The following is an 11,934-nucleotide window of genomic DNA, read 5'->3' on the forward strand; positions in this document are numbered from 1 at the left end:
TTCTACATTGTAGATTAATATTGAAGTAATCCAAACTATGAAGGAACACATATGGAATTATGTGGTAAACAAACAAATGCTCAACAAACCAGAATATGTTTTATATTTTACATTCTTCAAAGTAGTTGAATGAGAAGGTGTGTCCAAACCTTTGACTGGTACTATCTATCTATCTATAAATATATATACGGGGTGTGTTCAAACACTAATAAATGAGGGAGGTTAGATATGTTTGACCCTGATGATGGCATGTTCATCTGTCCATACTGGGACCGTGTGTCCCTCTGGGTGTGTTGATGTGGTGAGTGAACAGTGCAAGATATGTGGACAGACAGCAGCTGCACTAACCACAGATGCAGACTCCTCCAGTTCTCCTTTACAGTGCATGTTGTAAGAGGATTGTAGGATAGTGCACAAAGAAAAAAACACCCCACACTGTGTTTGCACCAACAAATCCAGAATGTTTTATAAAGTGCATGCATATGGATGCACTGAATTAAGACTATTATTTCATAAATGCATGCATGCACAGTACCTCAAAGTCACTGCCTTTTGTTTGGACATTGCACCACCTGGCGATGGGCTCTGGTACTACCTCCCAGTCCGCGCTCTCCTGCTCCAAAATGCGCACAAAGGTCGACTTGCCCGCAGCTGCGCAGAAAGGAATAACCAATAATTCAAGTTCAGCATCGATTATAATCACTGTCAACCGGTTTTTTTTTTTAGTGTTTTAAGCTTGTTTTGTTCTATTTAAGCTCTGAACTCACCAATGTTTCCCTCGATTGATATCCTGCGTATCCTCTTCTCCATGGAGTCGTCCATGGAGTCGGGACACGGCCTCTTTGGAGTGAAAGACATGTTGAGTTAATGAAATCAATAAGCAGTCCTGTTTGATTGAAGCGGGTGTTGCAGCTGCTGCAGAGAGGGAAGAGGTCTAAAGTCCAGCGGGAACCAGAGAGAGGAAGAGGCGGTTTGAGGTTTGAACAGCTGGGTGTCTCCGCCCAGGAAGCGTGACGTGCGTCCGGCTCCAGGCTGCTCTGTGTCGGTGTTGTGACACCAAAGTTAGTGGTGCAGAACCAAAAGTGGAAAAAAAAACACTAAATTGAAAGTAAAAGTCATGCATTCAGTATAGTAAGATAAAGTATATTAGAAGCAACAACATGTACTTGTGGTATTGAAAAGTAAAAGTACTCATTCTGCAGAATGGTCACTGTCTGTGTTATGTTGTTATTACACTGTTAATGCATGTTTTGCAGCCTTTATACAATATGAACAGCTGGTAATTAAATGTGGTGAAAAAAGTACAATATTTCAATCTGATATGTAGCATAATAGAAGTATAAAGAAATACACAATGTAATTACTGTACTAAAGTACCTTAACATTATTTGAGAACTCCAACCAATCCTACAAATGATACATACTCTACCACATGTAAAGTCATGCATTCAATATAGTAAGAGAAAGTATATTAGAAGCAACAACATGTACTTGTATCAAAAGTACTAATTATGCAGAATGGTCACTGTCTGTGTTATGTTATTACACTGTTAATGCATGTTTTGCAGCCTTTATACAATATTTATCTGAAAAGTAACTAGAACAGCTGTTAAATAAATGCAGTGGAAAAAATATTTGCCTCTGAAATAGAAGTATAAAGAAATATACAATGGAATTATTGTACTAAAGTACCTTAACATTATTTGAGTACATGCATTAACTCCAACCAATCCTACAAATGATACATACTCTACAACGTGTAAAGGCAATAAGGTGCACTAAAAAATAAAAGTACTAATTATCCAGAATTATCTGCGTCACACTTTTATTAAAATTGCTGCATAACTATTTAAGCTGCATATTGTAGTTGGTTTAAGTGGATCTAATTGTACAGTAGCTGCTTTAAATACTTTGGTTTGGTTTAATCTATAACAGCGAATCAACCTTTATAAACTACTTTTTGTTTTTTTAAAGGAAAAATCTAAAACTACAAAGTATCTATAGCTGTTAAGTAAATGTAGTGGAGTAAAATATATAACATGTCCTCTGAAATGCCTCGGAGAAGCAGTATGAAGTAGCAAAGAATTGAAAAACTTCTTCTTCTGAGGTACAGTACTTACATGGTAAACATACAATTCTTTCAAAGAGTCAAGACCACCTTTATTTTCCTTGTAAACAGCATAAATCAATTCAGTAGCATCGAAAACCCCTACCAAGCCATTATATACAAACATTTCATCAATTATTACAGTCAAGGAGGAACAAACTGTAGGCAATAGGCTATGTTATTGGCATTTCATAAGGATGAGATGCTTCCAGGATGACATATTTTCTATTACATTTTTCTGATATCTGGTGAGCGGTAACATTCATAATAGTTAACTAAGGACGTGGAAAATAGAGATACTCCACAATTAAAACAAACAAGATTTTAATATCCAAATGGGGGAGCAACCTCTAAAAAGACTTGATGCATTCTTTAAACCAAAAGCTATCACTCCATGCTCGCTGAAAAAAAAAAAAAAAAATCTTTAAGACAGGTCTAACCCTCAGTATGTACACATGTGCATTGAAGTATTACACCTCTGACAAATTATATATAAAGATATATAAAATGTTCATCTCACCGTTTTCTTTTTAACCAAACCTGAAAGAAAATGCAATTTCTATCATACACCAGAACTTTATGCACTATAAAGGAAAAAGTAACTTAGATAAAGTATGAATGAGCCAACTGGTAACCCTTTTAGTGTCAATTATTGCATAGTAAACTACACTTTAAGATCAGGGAGGGTACATGCATCTGCTGTTTGAAGCACGGCAACAAACAACTCCAGACCATAAGAAAAAAAAAAAAGGAAAAAAAGCATAAGAAATCTCACTTATGCCTTGGAGCCAATTTTTCAGAAGAAGTTAAGCAATTCAACATTCATTATGGGGGAAATATGAGGAAGGAAATAAACGAGGATCAGTCACATGATACAGCGTCTCACAAAGCACAGTCTATGCAGAATAAACATTCAGGCAAAAGAGGTCAGGAAAAATTGTTCAAAGTGCTTTATGGCTAGTGAGATAAGAAGGGATGCAGCAGCATAATCCAATTCTAAAAAAAAAAGCTTCTATTTTTTTTTCTAATTGTGAAGGTTTTGACTTTAAACACAGGTCTCTACTTCTATTAGAGGACATTTATTTACAATTTAAGGTTTTGGATCCCTTGAAGACGTTTTCCTAAAATGTGTTTCTACTTCAAATGTTGAGGGGAAACAACCGGCACAAGGGGAACATGTCGCTAGAAAAACGCTAAAAGTTGAATTGATTTTGAATCCCTGCTACAACACGACGATATTCTAGCCTCACTTCTATGTCCTTCAACACATTCATTTATCATAACCTGCACAGAACTCTTGGTAAAGAGACTTTCTATCTAAATAAGGACAAGGTTGGCGAAGAGAGGAGTATGGTTTTAAAAACAGGCAAATGATTTAAACCAAATTACAGTACAGATAGAAAACGGGCGAATAAGGGGAATTAAAATAACTGAAAATGAAAGGGAGTGGTGGAAAATTTGATGTTGTGTCAATCAAGTCAGTGGTATATATGGCCTTTATCTTCTTACAGCTCTCACTGTTGATATAGGGCAATTATGAGCCATGCTAGGCACTTAGGATTATTTTGTATTGACAGATGTGGGCTCTTACAGATGTGAAAAGTAACAGACGGCAACCCAGATCCTTCTCTGTAGACTAATGAATAAAACAACTAGCTAGTGTGGTGAAATTGGCTTAAAAGGCTGGCTTCAATGTTATGCCATAACACCACCAAAGCTCTAATAATATGATCCAGCAGCTCTGCTTACACACTCTTCTTCCCGGCAGGTGAGTTAGAAAATGGGAATCTAAGAGCGTGAAAATGCCTTGTGTTGTCATAAATTCAAGTGGAAAAAAAAAAAAAGAATCTGTGCAGTACAATAGAAAACTAATTAACATTTGTCTATATTATCCTTAAAGTAAGCCATGACTGAATACTGGGGATCTTTCCGTACAGCTAAAACCATTTTCTTCAATATGTTAATCTATGGTTCGTTCAATTGAGTGTTTAATCCCTGATAGCATTAGTCCTGGTGCCATTCCTTATTCCTGGCCCTTCCTTATTCCTGGCCTCATTAAAAACATTTCCCCAAATGGAAATATAGTATATACTGCATACGTACAGCCAGGGCGGGGTGGGTATCTGTGCAAAAACTAGAAGACCAATAAAATAAGGATTACACCGCTGTTTATCTATCCTTGGTTGTCAGTTTTTCAATCAGCTCCTGAAGTGGGACCAGCTCTTTCCTGTCGATGAGGTTGAACTCCTGAAAGAGAAAACACAAATCACATTACCCGCTGTATGCTACCTTTTCTTTATTAGCTCATATACAGTGTAACTCGAGTGAAAAACACATAAAAAGTCAATATTCAATTATCAGCGACTCTGTACCTGAACAAAAAAGATGAAGTGTTTGAACGACGTGTTGAGGTGGGCCTCCTCTTGCAGCTGCATCACAGAGTCAAAGTGCTGGTGGTAGATATGAGCGTAGACCCTGAACAGGCGCTTCAGAATGGTCTTCGCCACGGACATAAAGTTTCGCTTAAAGGGGACACCTTGGTGGGGAAAAAAAAAGGGCGAGAGAGAATAGCTGGGATTCATACCACATACAACCAAAGATATAGAAAACACGACCAGAGAGAGCAAATTATTTAATGGAGGTAAAGGGTTTCTTAAATATTTTTGAGTTTCAAAATGCTCAAATACCTTGCAAACTATTCTTTTTCTATTATCTATTGCTACAGATCCCAATGAGACACAAAAGCTCAGAGCAATGAAGCCAGATGCTGCTATATGTTGTTCCCTGGATTGCACAATTTAAGGGAAGTGCAAAGAATCATGAGTGCAACACAGAACCACCTCATGGTAAAAAAACAATCACGCTCATCCGCGGTGAGGAAATACTGATGTTCTTACAACAGCACCGCTCCGTACAGTTCCGATGTGTTGTGCAGTTGATTCAGTGGAGTGGGGGGGTGCAGAAGCCTGGTGGAGAGTTGCTTCCTACAGTGTACGTAGAGCTACAGTACAACCCAACATCAATTATGCAAAAGAAGAGGATGACTGACAGGAAGAGGAGCTCTTGATTAAAAGCTACCACCTCAGGCTGGACATGCACATGGCCATCTCTTCTGAGTACTTCTGAGTACAATCATTCATAGTTTAGAGGCTGGTACCAGTTCTGACAGGGTCAAAAATATTTAAAAGGTATCCTGTGGAGTTTCTTGATGACGTGTGATCTTATGAGTGAGTCACTGTTTTGTTAAAGATGGTGACTGACTATAAAATGGATAATAGGTTTACAGATCTAGTGATTGTGGAACCTTTAGCCATTGGCGCCTTCCTCTGAGATGTACTGAGGGATAAAGTAGATATTTATTTGTGCTGGCTGCCATCCAACTCTATTAAAGCTCCACCCGAGACAGCACAAGCCTCTGCTAGTTGGGAGGTTGAGAACTGTGTTGGTATGCATGCAAAGTCTTTTCAGTGGCCCTCCACAGTGAGAAAGAGAGAAACTTCTGAATATGATCTTCTGGAGGAATGTGTGAAATGTGTAAATGAGCAGACAAACAATATTTGTTTTATGCCTACAGCATATTATTGGTTTTTGGATGGGTTCATTTTGCATGGCAGTTAAATTCCAAAGAAAAAGGTATATAAAGAGGCACTAATAGAAACCAGAGAGTAACACAACACACACACACGCACACACACAACATAAAGATGGTTTTGACAGGATGGAGAAAAAAATGGGAAGAGAGGCATACCGATCTTTGAGGGGAAAAGTGTCTCATCATCGAGCTGGTCCTGCACCCAGGTCATGAGGTAATCAATGTACTTGGGGGCGGAGCATTTGATGGGCTTCTTGATGTTGGTTCCATCGGCCCAATGGTACTCGTACCTACAGGAAATGTGGATGACAAACATTAGATTTTGAAAACATTCTTTGATTCCATCTAGGTTCCCACTCATGAACCACTGACGCCATTTAATGTAAAAACAAAGTGGTATTATAGATTTCCTTTTCATAGTCACCAAGCACACAATTCTCATATATGGTCACATTTACTGCCAATGGATTTAAGTTATTTTGTCCCACTGACAACACCTCGGTCCCAGGCTCTGCTGAGACATTTTGTGGAATGGTTTTAGAAGACTACAATAATACAGGTTGACAATAAAACAAATAACGTACTTAGGCCCAGCAGACATGACCGGGCAGCTTTCCTCTGTGCAAAAATCTGTGATGGTGCCATACAGCATGTTGATCTGGTTGAAGAAATCCACAGCTGCGAAAGAGAAAAGAACAAACATATTCAAATCAAGTGCACATGAGAGCGAATACCTTGGTGTGCCAGCACAAACAGCTGGCATCAAGTTTCCCCACAGTCCTTTACCCATCCCACTTCACTGGCCCAGTCCAAACTGTAAACCAGTGCACACTCTTATTTATGTGGAAAAAAAATATTGTGTTATCGCTCATTCCCAGCAGCATAGCGCCAACTTTGGCTTTCCATCAGTTGGAGAGATCCATTTAAAGTGTTGGCAGCGTGGGTGTTGCTGCTCCATTTGCTAATCTGAAGCAGCAAAAAGTACATATTGGACAACTGATGTGCAACATGTGAGGTCCTGTTAAGGGAAACACTGGTTCCCTTTTATGCGTATGATCGGTTTACTCAGTCTCCAATAGAGATATTTTTGTCCAAAGCGTTTGTATTCATAGCCTGGTGAAGGCTTTATATAAACTTTTTAAATTACGTTATTAACACTGCTGATTTTAGTACGTCCAACATGGTTCTGCTTAAAAGCTGAAAGCCTTTACTGCTGTTTCTGCCACGAAAGTAGTTGAAGTTAGATGTACTGCCTGCTCATAAGAGCAAGATTAGAGGTACTCTCAATAATACTGAGAAATACATATTTCATGTCAGTACCTGAGTTATCCACCTTTTAAATGGCAGTGCATTTTACATAGTAAAATGAAAGAGGATTCATAAATTGACACACAACCACTTGGAGTAACATGAATCAGGTCCGTCCCTTTCTCCATGCTATCAACAGGTCAACAAGTTCACTTTGCCAAGACAGGTGCCAAAGTCATCGTCACCATAACAGACTTTCTGAGGGCGTAGACCGACAGTATGTATGCAAAGAGACAGCTGCAGAACACCAGAGATGCTCAGGTGATACAGAATGAACTGCTAGAGTAGTTCCCAGTTTGATTCTGGTCAAAGACCTTTACTGGAGGTCATAACCGCCTCACTTCCTCTTCTGTCACTATCCCTTACAAGCAAAATGCCAAAAAAGAATCTTCAAAACATTAAGTTAGCTGCTTCTTGTGAACAGAGATCATGAGAACAGTCATATAAAATTTGTCATAACTCAGCAATTTTATTTTAACTTCCCTTTATTGTGCAAGTTAAAACATCTTGTTTGGCAATGAGTAACAGCCATTCATTTCAACTAACCTTTTATAAAACCGCGATACAAGTATTTCAATGACCGGCACGCTTAACGCAGCTATAAAATGTGTGAACTCGCTGATACACAAGGTTCCCTGCTGACATTGTGTCAAAATAGTGGAGAAATACAGTCACTCTACTCCAGTTTTTATATTTTATGGTGCTAAAAAGGGTTTGAATCCAATAAATCCAAAATAAACACAAATAACTTCTGCTGACAGCACAGCAGTAAAAAAACAAATGCATTTATACATTCGCTCTCATATCTTGTGATCTGCAATAAAGTAATGTAAAAACTTTCAGATCAACATTCAGATCCTGATCATTTGATGCTGCAGGAAAAGTACTTTGCATAAAAGGCCAATTCATGTGTTAACATGCTGAGACACTGAACATCTCAAACCCTGAAGGCCCTCTGACACGAGAGGAAATAAAGCTGCTACTGACCAGCAATTTGTCTCAATTTAGAGGAAAGTAAACAAGGCTCTCACAGCACAGACAATCAAGCCTATTTAACATTCACTGCAGTATTTCCAGCATGAATGCCCATGGTCTTTAGGGGGAAAGCCAAGATCTTACACCCCGATAGCGCACTCTCAACTGATTCTTGATGTGGACTTATTGCCATTTCAGGCTCAAGACTACTTAGAAGTATGCAAATATAAAAACTATGAGGAAACTGACGGATATAGAAAAAAAAAAAGGTGTGTTAAGGGTGCTGTCCTTCTGCCAGGAAGCTGGATTTTAAAAAGGGTGTTCTAAGGAAGGGAGGGGGGAAAAAAAGAAGGTGGAACTGTTGCTTACTGTTGACTGCGACCCACTCATTTAAGTCTTCACCCTCGGGCAACATGACTGCCATGCGCAGGTTTCCACTTCCCAGTGTAGCCTCTGCATGTTTCAACAGCTCGTACTGGTGAGAACCCTCCGGGATATTCTTCTTGGGCTTGAACGTCTTGGATGAACGGTTTCCGCTGTGAGTCACATTACAAAGAGGAAGACAAACAGTGTGACAAATAAGGGAGGTAGTCACGTATGATGACAAATCATGTGTTCACAATGCCTTTGGCGGAGGGAGTATTGCTGACTAAAAGTCTGGATCTTCTTTTTTTTAAAAAAGCAAACAAAAGAGTTAAGCTCTTGTTGACTTGATGTGTATTTGGCATAATCAGAGTGGTGGACCAGAACAGTATGTGTCTCTCTCTCTGTGTGTGTGTGTGTGTGTGTGTGTGTGTGTGTGTGTGTGTGTGTGTGTGTGTGTGTGTGTATAATGAGGCCATTTGGGGAGGTGCTGTATTCAATCCCTCTCACCGGCCCATTAAACAAGAATTTGAGTCATCACAACATGGTAGGGCGCACACTAAAACAGCTTTTAAAAATCAATCTGTATCAAAAATCAACATGAAAATATGAAATTAACTCATTACAGAGCAGTAAATAAACAAAATAAAAGGTCTGACATGTTCCATTGATCAACTTAAATCATTAGGAATCAGTTGTAACTAATCAAATAAGTCTCCACTGTCCTGCCTGATGTAAACTATGATATATAGACAATAAAAGGACCTATATGTTAGATGTTTTTCTGATTGATTGGTGTCCTGTCATCCTGTCACATACACTAAAACAGCTTTTAAAAATCAATCTGTATCAAAATCAACATGAAAATATGAAATTAACTCATTACAGAGCAGCAAATAAACAAAATAAAAAGGTCTGACATGTTCCATTGATCAACTTAAATCATTAGGAATCAGTTGTAACTAAGTCTCCACTGTCCTGCCTGATGTAAACTATGATATATAGACAACAAAAGGACCTATATGTTAGATGTTTTTCTGATTGATTGGTGGCCTGTCATCCTGTCACATAGGAGCTGGACTGGCAAAGTGTTTACACCAGCACCAGCACCAGCAAATATCCAGGCCAGCCAGGACTGAGAACCCCTGTATGTTCCAAAATGTGCTGTTGGATCAGTATAATAAAGCAGTTTAAATGCAGAACATCATACTGCTCCAAACAATCCATTATCAACACACAGAGACACACACAGAGATCAAGAGATTGTGCAACACATCACACATTCAAAGGTGAGTCCAGCAAGTAGTCTGAGCCCGGATTACTGCTATCGTCAGCTTGCCAACTGGGTGACGCTCACTGCGCTGTTATTTCCTTGAACACAAAGCCACATGTTAATGCATAATAAAAACATCAGTGTTATGAATAATACTCACAAAAGAAAGCTCATGTTTCCTTGGTAGAAACCTCTCCTCTCTCTGGAGAAACAGCGACGTGTTTGCAGAGCAGCAGGGTTTGTGCGTCTCACTCCTCCTCCGGGGCTCCTCGGTCTCCTTTATGAGGTCCTAGAGATGTCAGATATATCCAGTACTGTGGCAGAACTCACTCACAGTCTCTACAGCTTCAGTATGGAAGAGAATATGATGCTTTTTGTGGACGAGCTGGTCCACTGTGAACTGCTCTGTACGCTGAGAGGCAGCAGCGTACTGGATCCAATGCGAACTTCTTCTTTTGGACGTTCGAGGCAGAGCAGACGCGGTTTCTGTGGTGTGCTGCCACCTAGTGGAGGGGGATTGCAATTGCAAAGCACTACAATAATATATATAATATAAAATAATCCCTTGAGTATAGTGCAAAACAAGATTAAAAAAAACAAGTTAGCAAATGAGCAGTAAAACAGTAAGAATATTAAATAAGTAAATAAAAGTAAAAAAAATGGTATAGTAACAAAGCCAAGACCTTAGGGGAAGGCAACATTTACTGGATTTACAGCAGCAAAGGGTATAGTGCAAAACAAGATAAAAAAAAAACAAGTAAGCAAATGAGCAGTAAAACAGTAAGAATATTAAATAAGTAAACAAAAGTTAAAAAAACTGTATAGTAACTAGAATATTATACAGTACCAGTCAAAAGTTTGGACACACCTTCTCATTCAATGTTTTTTCTTTCTTTATTATTATTATTTTTTTTTTTCTACATTGTAGATTAATATTGAAGACATCCAAACTATGAAGGAACACATATGGAATTATGTGGTAAACAAACAAATGCTCAACAAACCAGAATATGTTTTATATTTTACATTCTTCAAAGTAGTTGATTGAGAAGGTGTGTCCAAACGTTTGACTGGTACTGTAACATAATCCTTTATTAGTCCCGCAGCGGGGAAAATAATAATAATAATAATAATAATAATAATAATAATAATAATAATGGATTTTATACAGCAGCAAAAGGTATAGTGCAAAACAAGATAAAAAAAAACAAGTAAGCAAATAAGCAGTAAAACAGTAAGAATATTAAACAAGTAAACAAAAGTAAAAAAAACTGTATAGTAACTAAAATATTATATGTGCAGACAGAATAACTATTATATTGCATTGGAGATTGATTTAGTACAATATTGTACTGAAAGTCATGCAGCTGGGGGAATCTGCTGACTTTTCTCAGCACAGTATATTCGTCTGATAATCAGACTGAACTGCCATTTTGTTTCACTTCATACATGCTCTATGATTTGAATTTTCCATATTATTTATATCCAGTTGTGGATGCATGGAAATATTTTCTGTACCCATAATTTGGTTAAAAGTTATACAGTACCAGTCAAAAGTTTGGACACACCTTCTTATTCAACTACTTTGAAGAATCTAAAATATAAAACATATTCTGGTTTGTTGAGCATTTGTTTGTTTACCACATAATTCCATATGTGTTCCTTCATAGTTTGGATGTCTTCAATATTAATCTACAATGTAGAAAAAAATAAAAAAAGAAAGAAAGAAAAAACATTGAATGAGAAGACGTATCCAAACTTTTGACTAGTACTGTACAGACATTAAATTAATAGAACAATTGACTGTAAAACCACAAAATAATATTAAACATCAATATTTATATATTTAATATTTATATACTTCACTTAAAATAAAGTTTTACATATTCTTACTGTTCCATTTAACAAGGAAACTAAAATATGCCAACAAGGCAGGTAACCGTAGCTGTTAGACTTACTTCAAATATTAGCACATTTTGCTTTAATTGTTTTGTTGTTGATGTAACTAAATATAATTAACAATTAATTAATAAAACATCGCAGTTCTGTCTCTCTGTTTGTACCGATTTCTACACTGTAAATTATTTCTGTAATAGTTGCTGTAATATTTCAACATAAATTACATTATTATTACATCACGTTTATTTGATATGTCACAATATAACACAATATTCGGACTTTTATTGTGAAACGAATGACCAGAGCCGTTTAATGAGAGTCACGTCAACACTTTTTGTGCCTTTTTTTGCCCGCAGCCTCTCTTTACACGGCTCTGGTAGTACCCATTCCAGACAGTGGGGGGCAGCATACTACCAG

The 11,934-nt window shown here is 37.7% G+C and overlaps 2 protein-coding genes across 2 annotated transcripts in view; both read right to left on the reverse strand.

Annotated features, from left to right (window-relative positions):
* The window catches only part of dck (deoxycytidine kinase), a 3,798-nt gene extending 2,825 nt beyond the window's left edge, over positions 1-973 (reverse strand). Inside the window, exons 1-2 of the mRNA XM_054612506.1 lie at positions 768-973; positions 536-651 (exon numbers count right to left, since the gene is read on the reverse strand). Of these exons, the coding sequence (XP_054468481.1) occupies positions 536-651; positions 768-858 (207 nt within the window). The 5' untranslated portion in view covers positions 859-973. The remainder of the gene's footprint in view (positions 1-535; positions 652-767) is intronic.
* A 1,174-nt stretch (positions 974-2,147) lies between these two features.
* Positions 2,148-10,048, reverse strand: LOC129102026 (MOB kinase activator 1B). Its single transcript, XM_054611953.1, has 6 exons — positions 9,779-10,048; positions 8,352-8,518; positions 6,284-6,377; positions 5,856-5,989; positions 4,480-4,643; positions 2,148-4,354 (listed from the first exon to the last, which is right to left on the reverse strand). The coding sequence occupies exons 1-6, from the start codon at positions 9,790-9,792 to the stop codon at positions 4,277-4,279; spliced, it is 651 nt and encodes a 216-aa protein (XP_054467928.1). The 5' UTR covers positions 9,793-10,048; the 3' UTR covers positions 2,148-4,276.
* Between the last annotated feature and the right edge of the window lie 1,886 nt (positions 10,049-11,934).

This window comes from Anoplopoma fimbria, chromosome 14 (assembly GCF_027596085.1).
Source record: "Anoplopoma fimbria isolate UVic2021 breed Golden Eagle Sablefish chromosome 14, Afim_UVic_2022, whole genome shotgun sequence".
NCBI classification, from domain to species: domain Eukaryota; kingdom Metazoa; phylum Chordata; class Actinopteri; order Perciformes; family Anoplopomatidae; genus Anoplopoma; species Anoplopoma fimbria.

What these genes read in the sequence shown, in the direction of transcription:
- LOC129102026 (XM_054611953.1), bottom strand. An exon ending in GTCATGTCTGCTGGGCCTAA is followed by an intron (nt 5,990 to 6,283) that starts GTACGTTATTTG and finishes CATTTCCTGTAG; the next exon opens with GTACGAGTACCATTGGGCCG. An exon ending in ACTTTTCCCCTCAAAGATCG is followed by an intron (nt 4,644 to 5,855) that starts GTATGCCTCTCT and finishes TTCCCCACCAAG; the next exon opens with GTGTCCCCTTTAAGCGAAAC.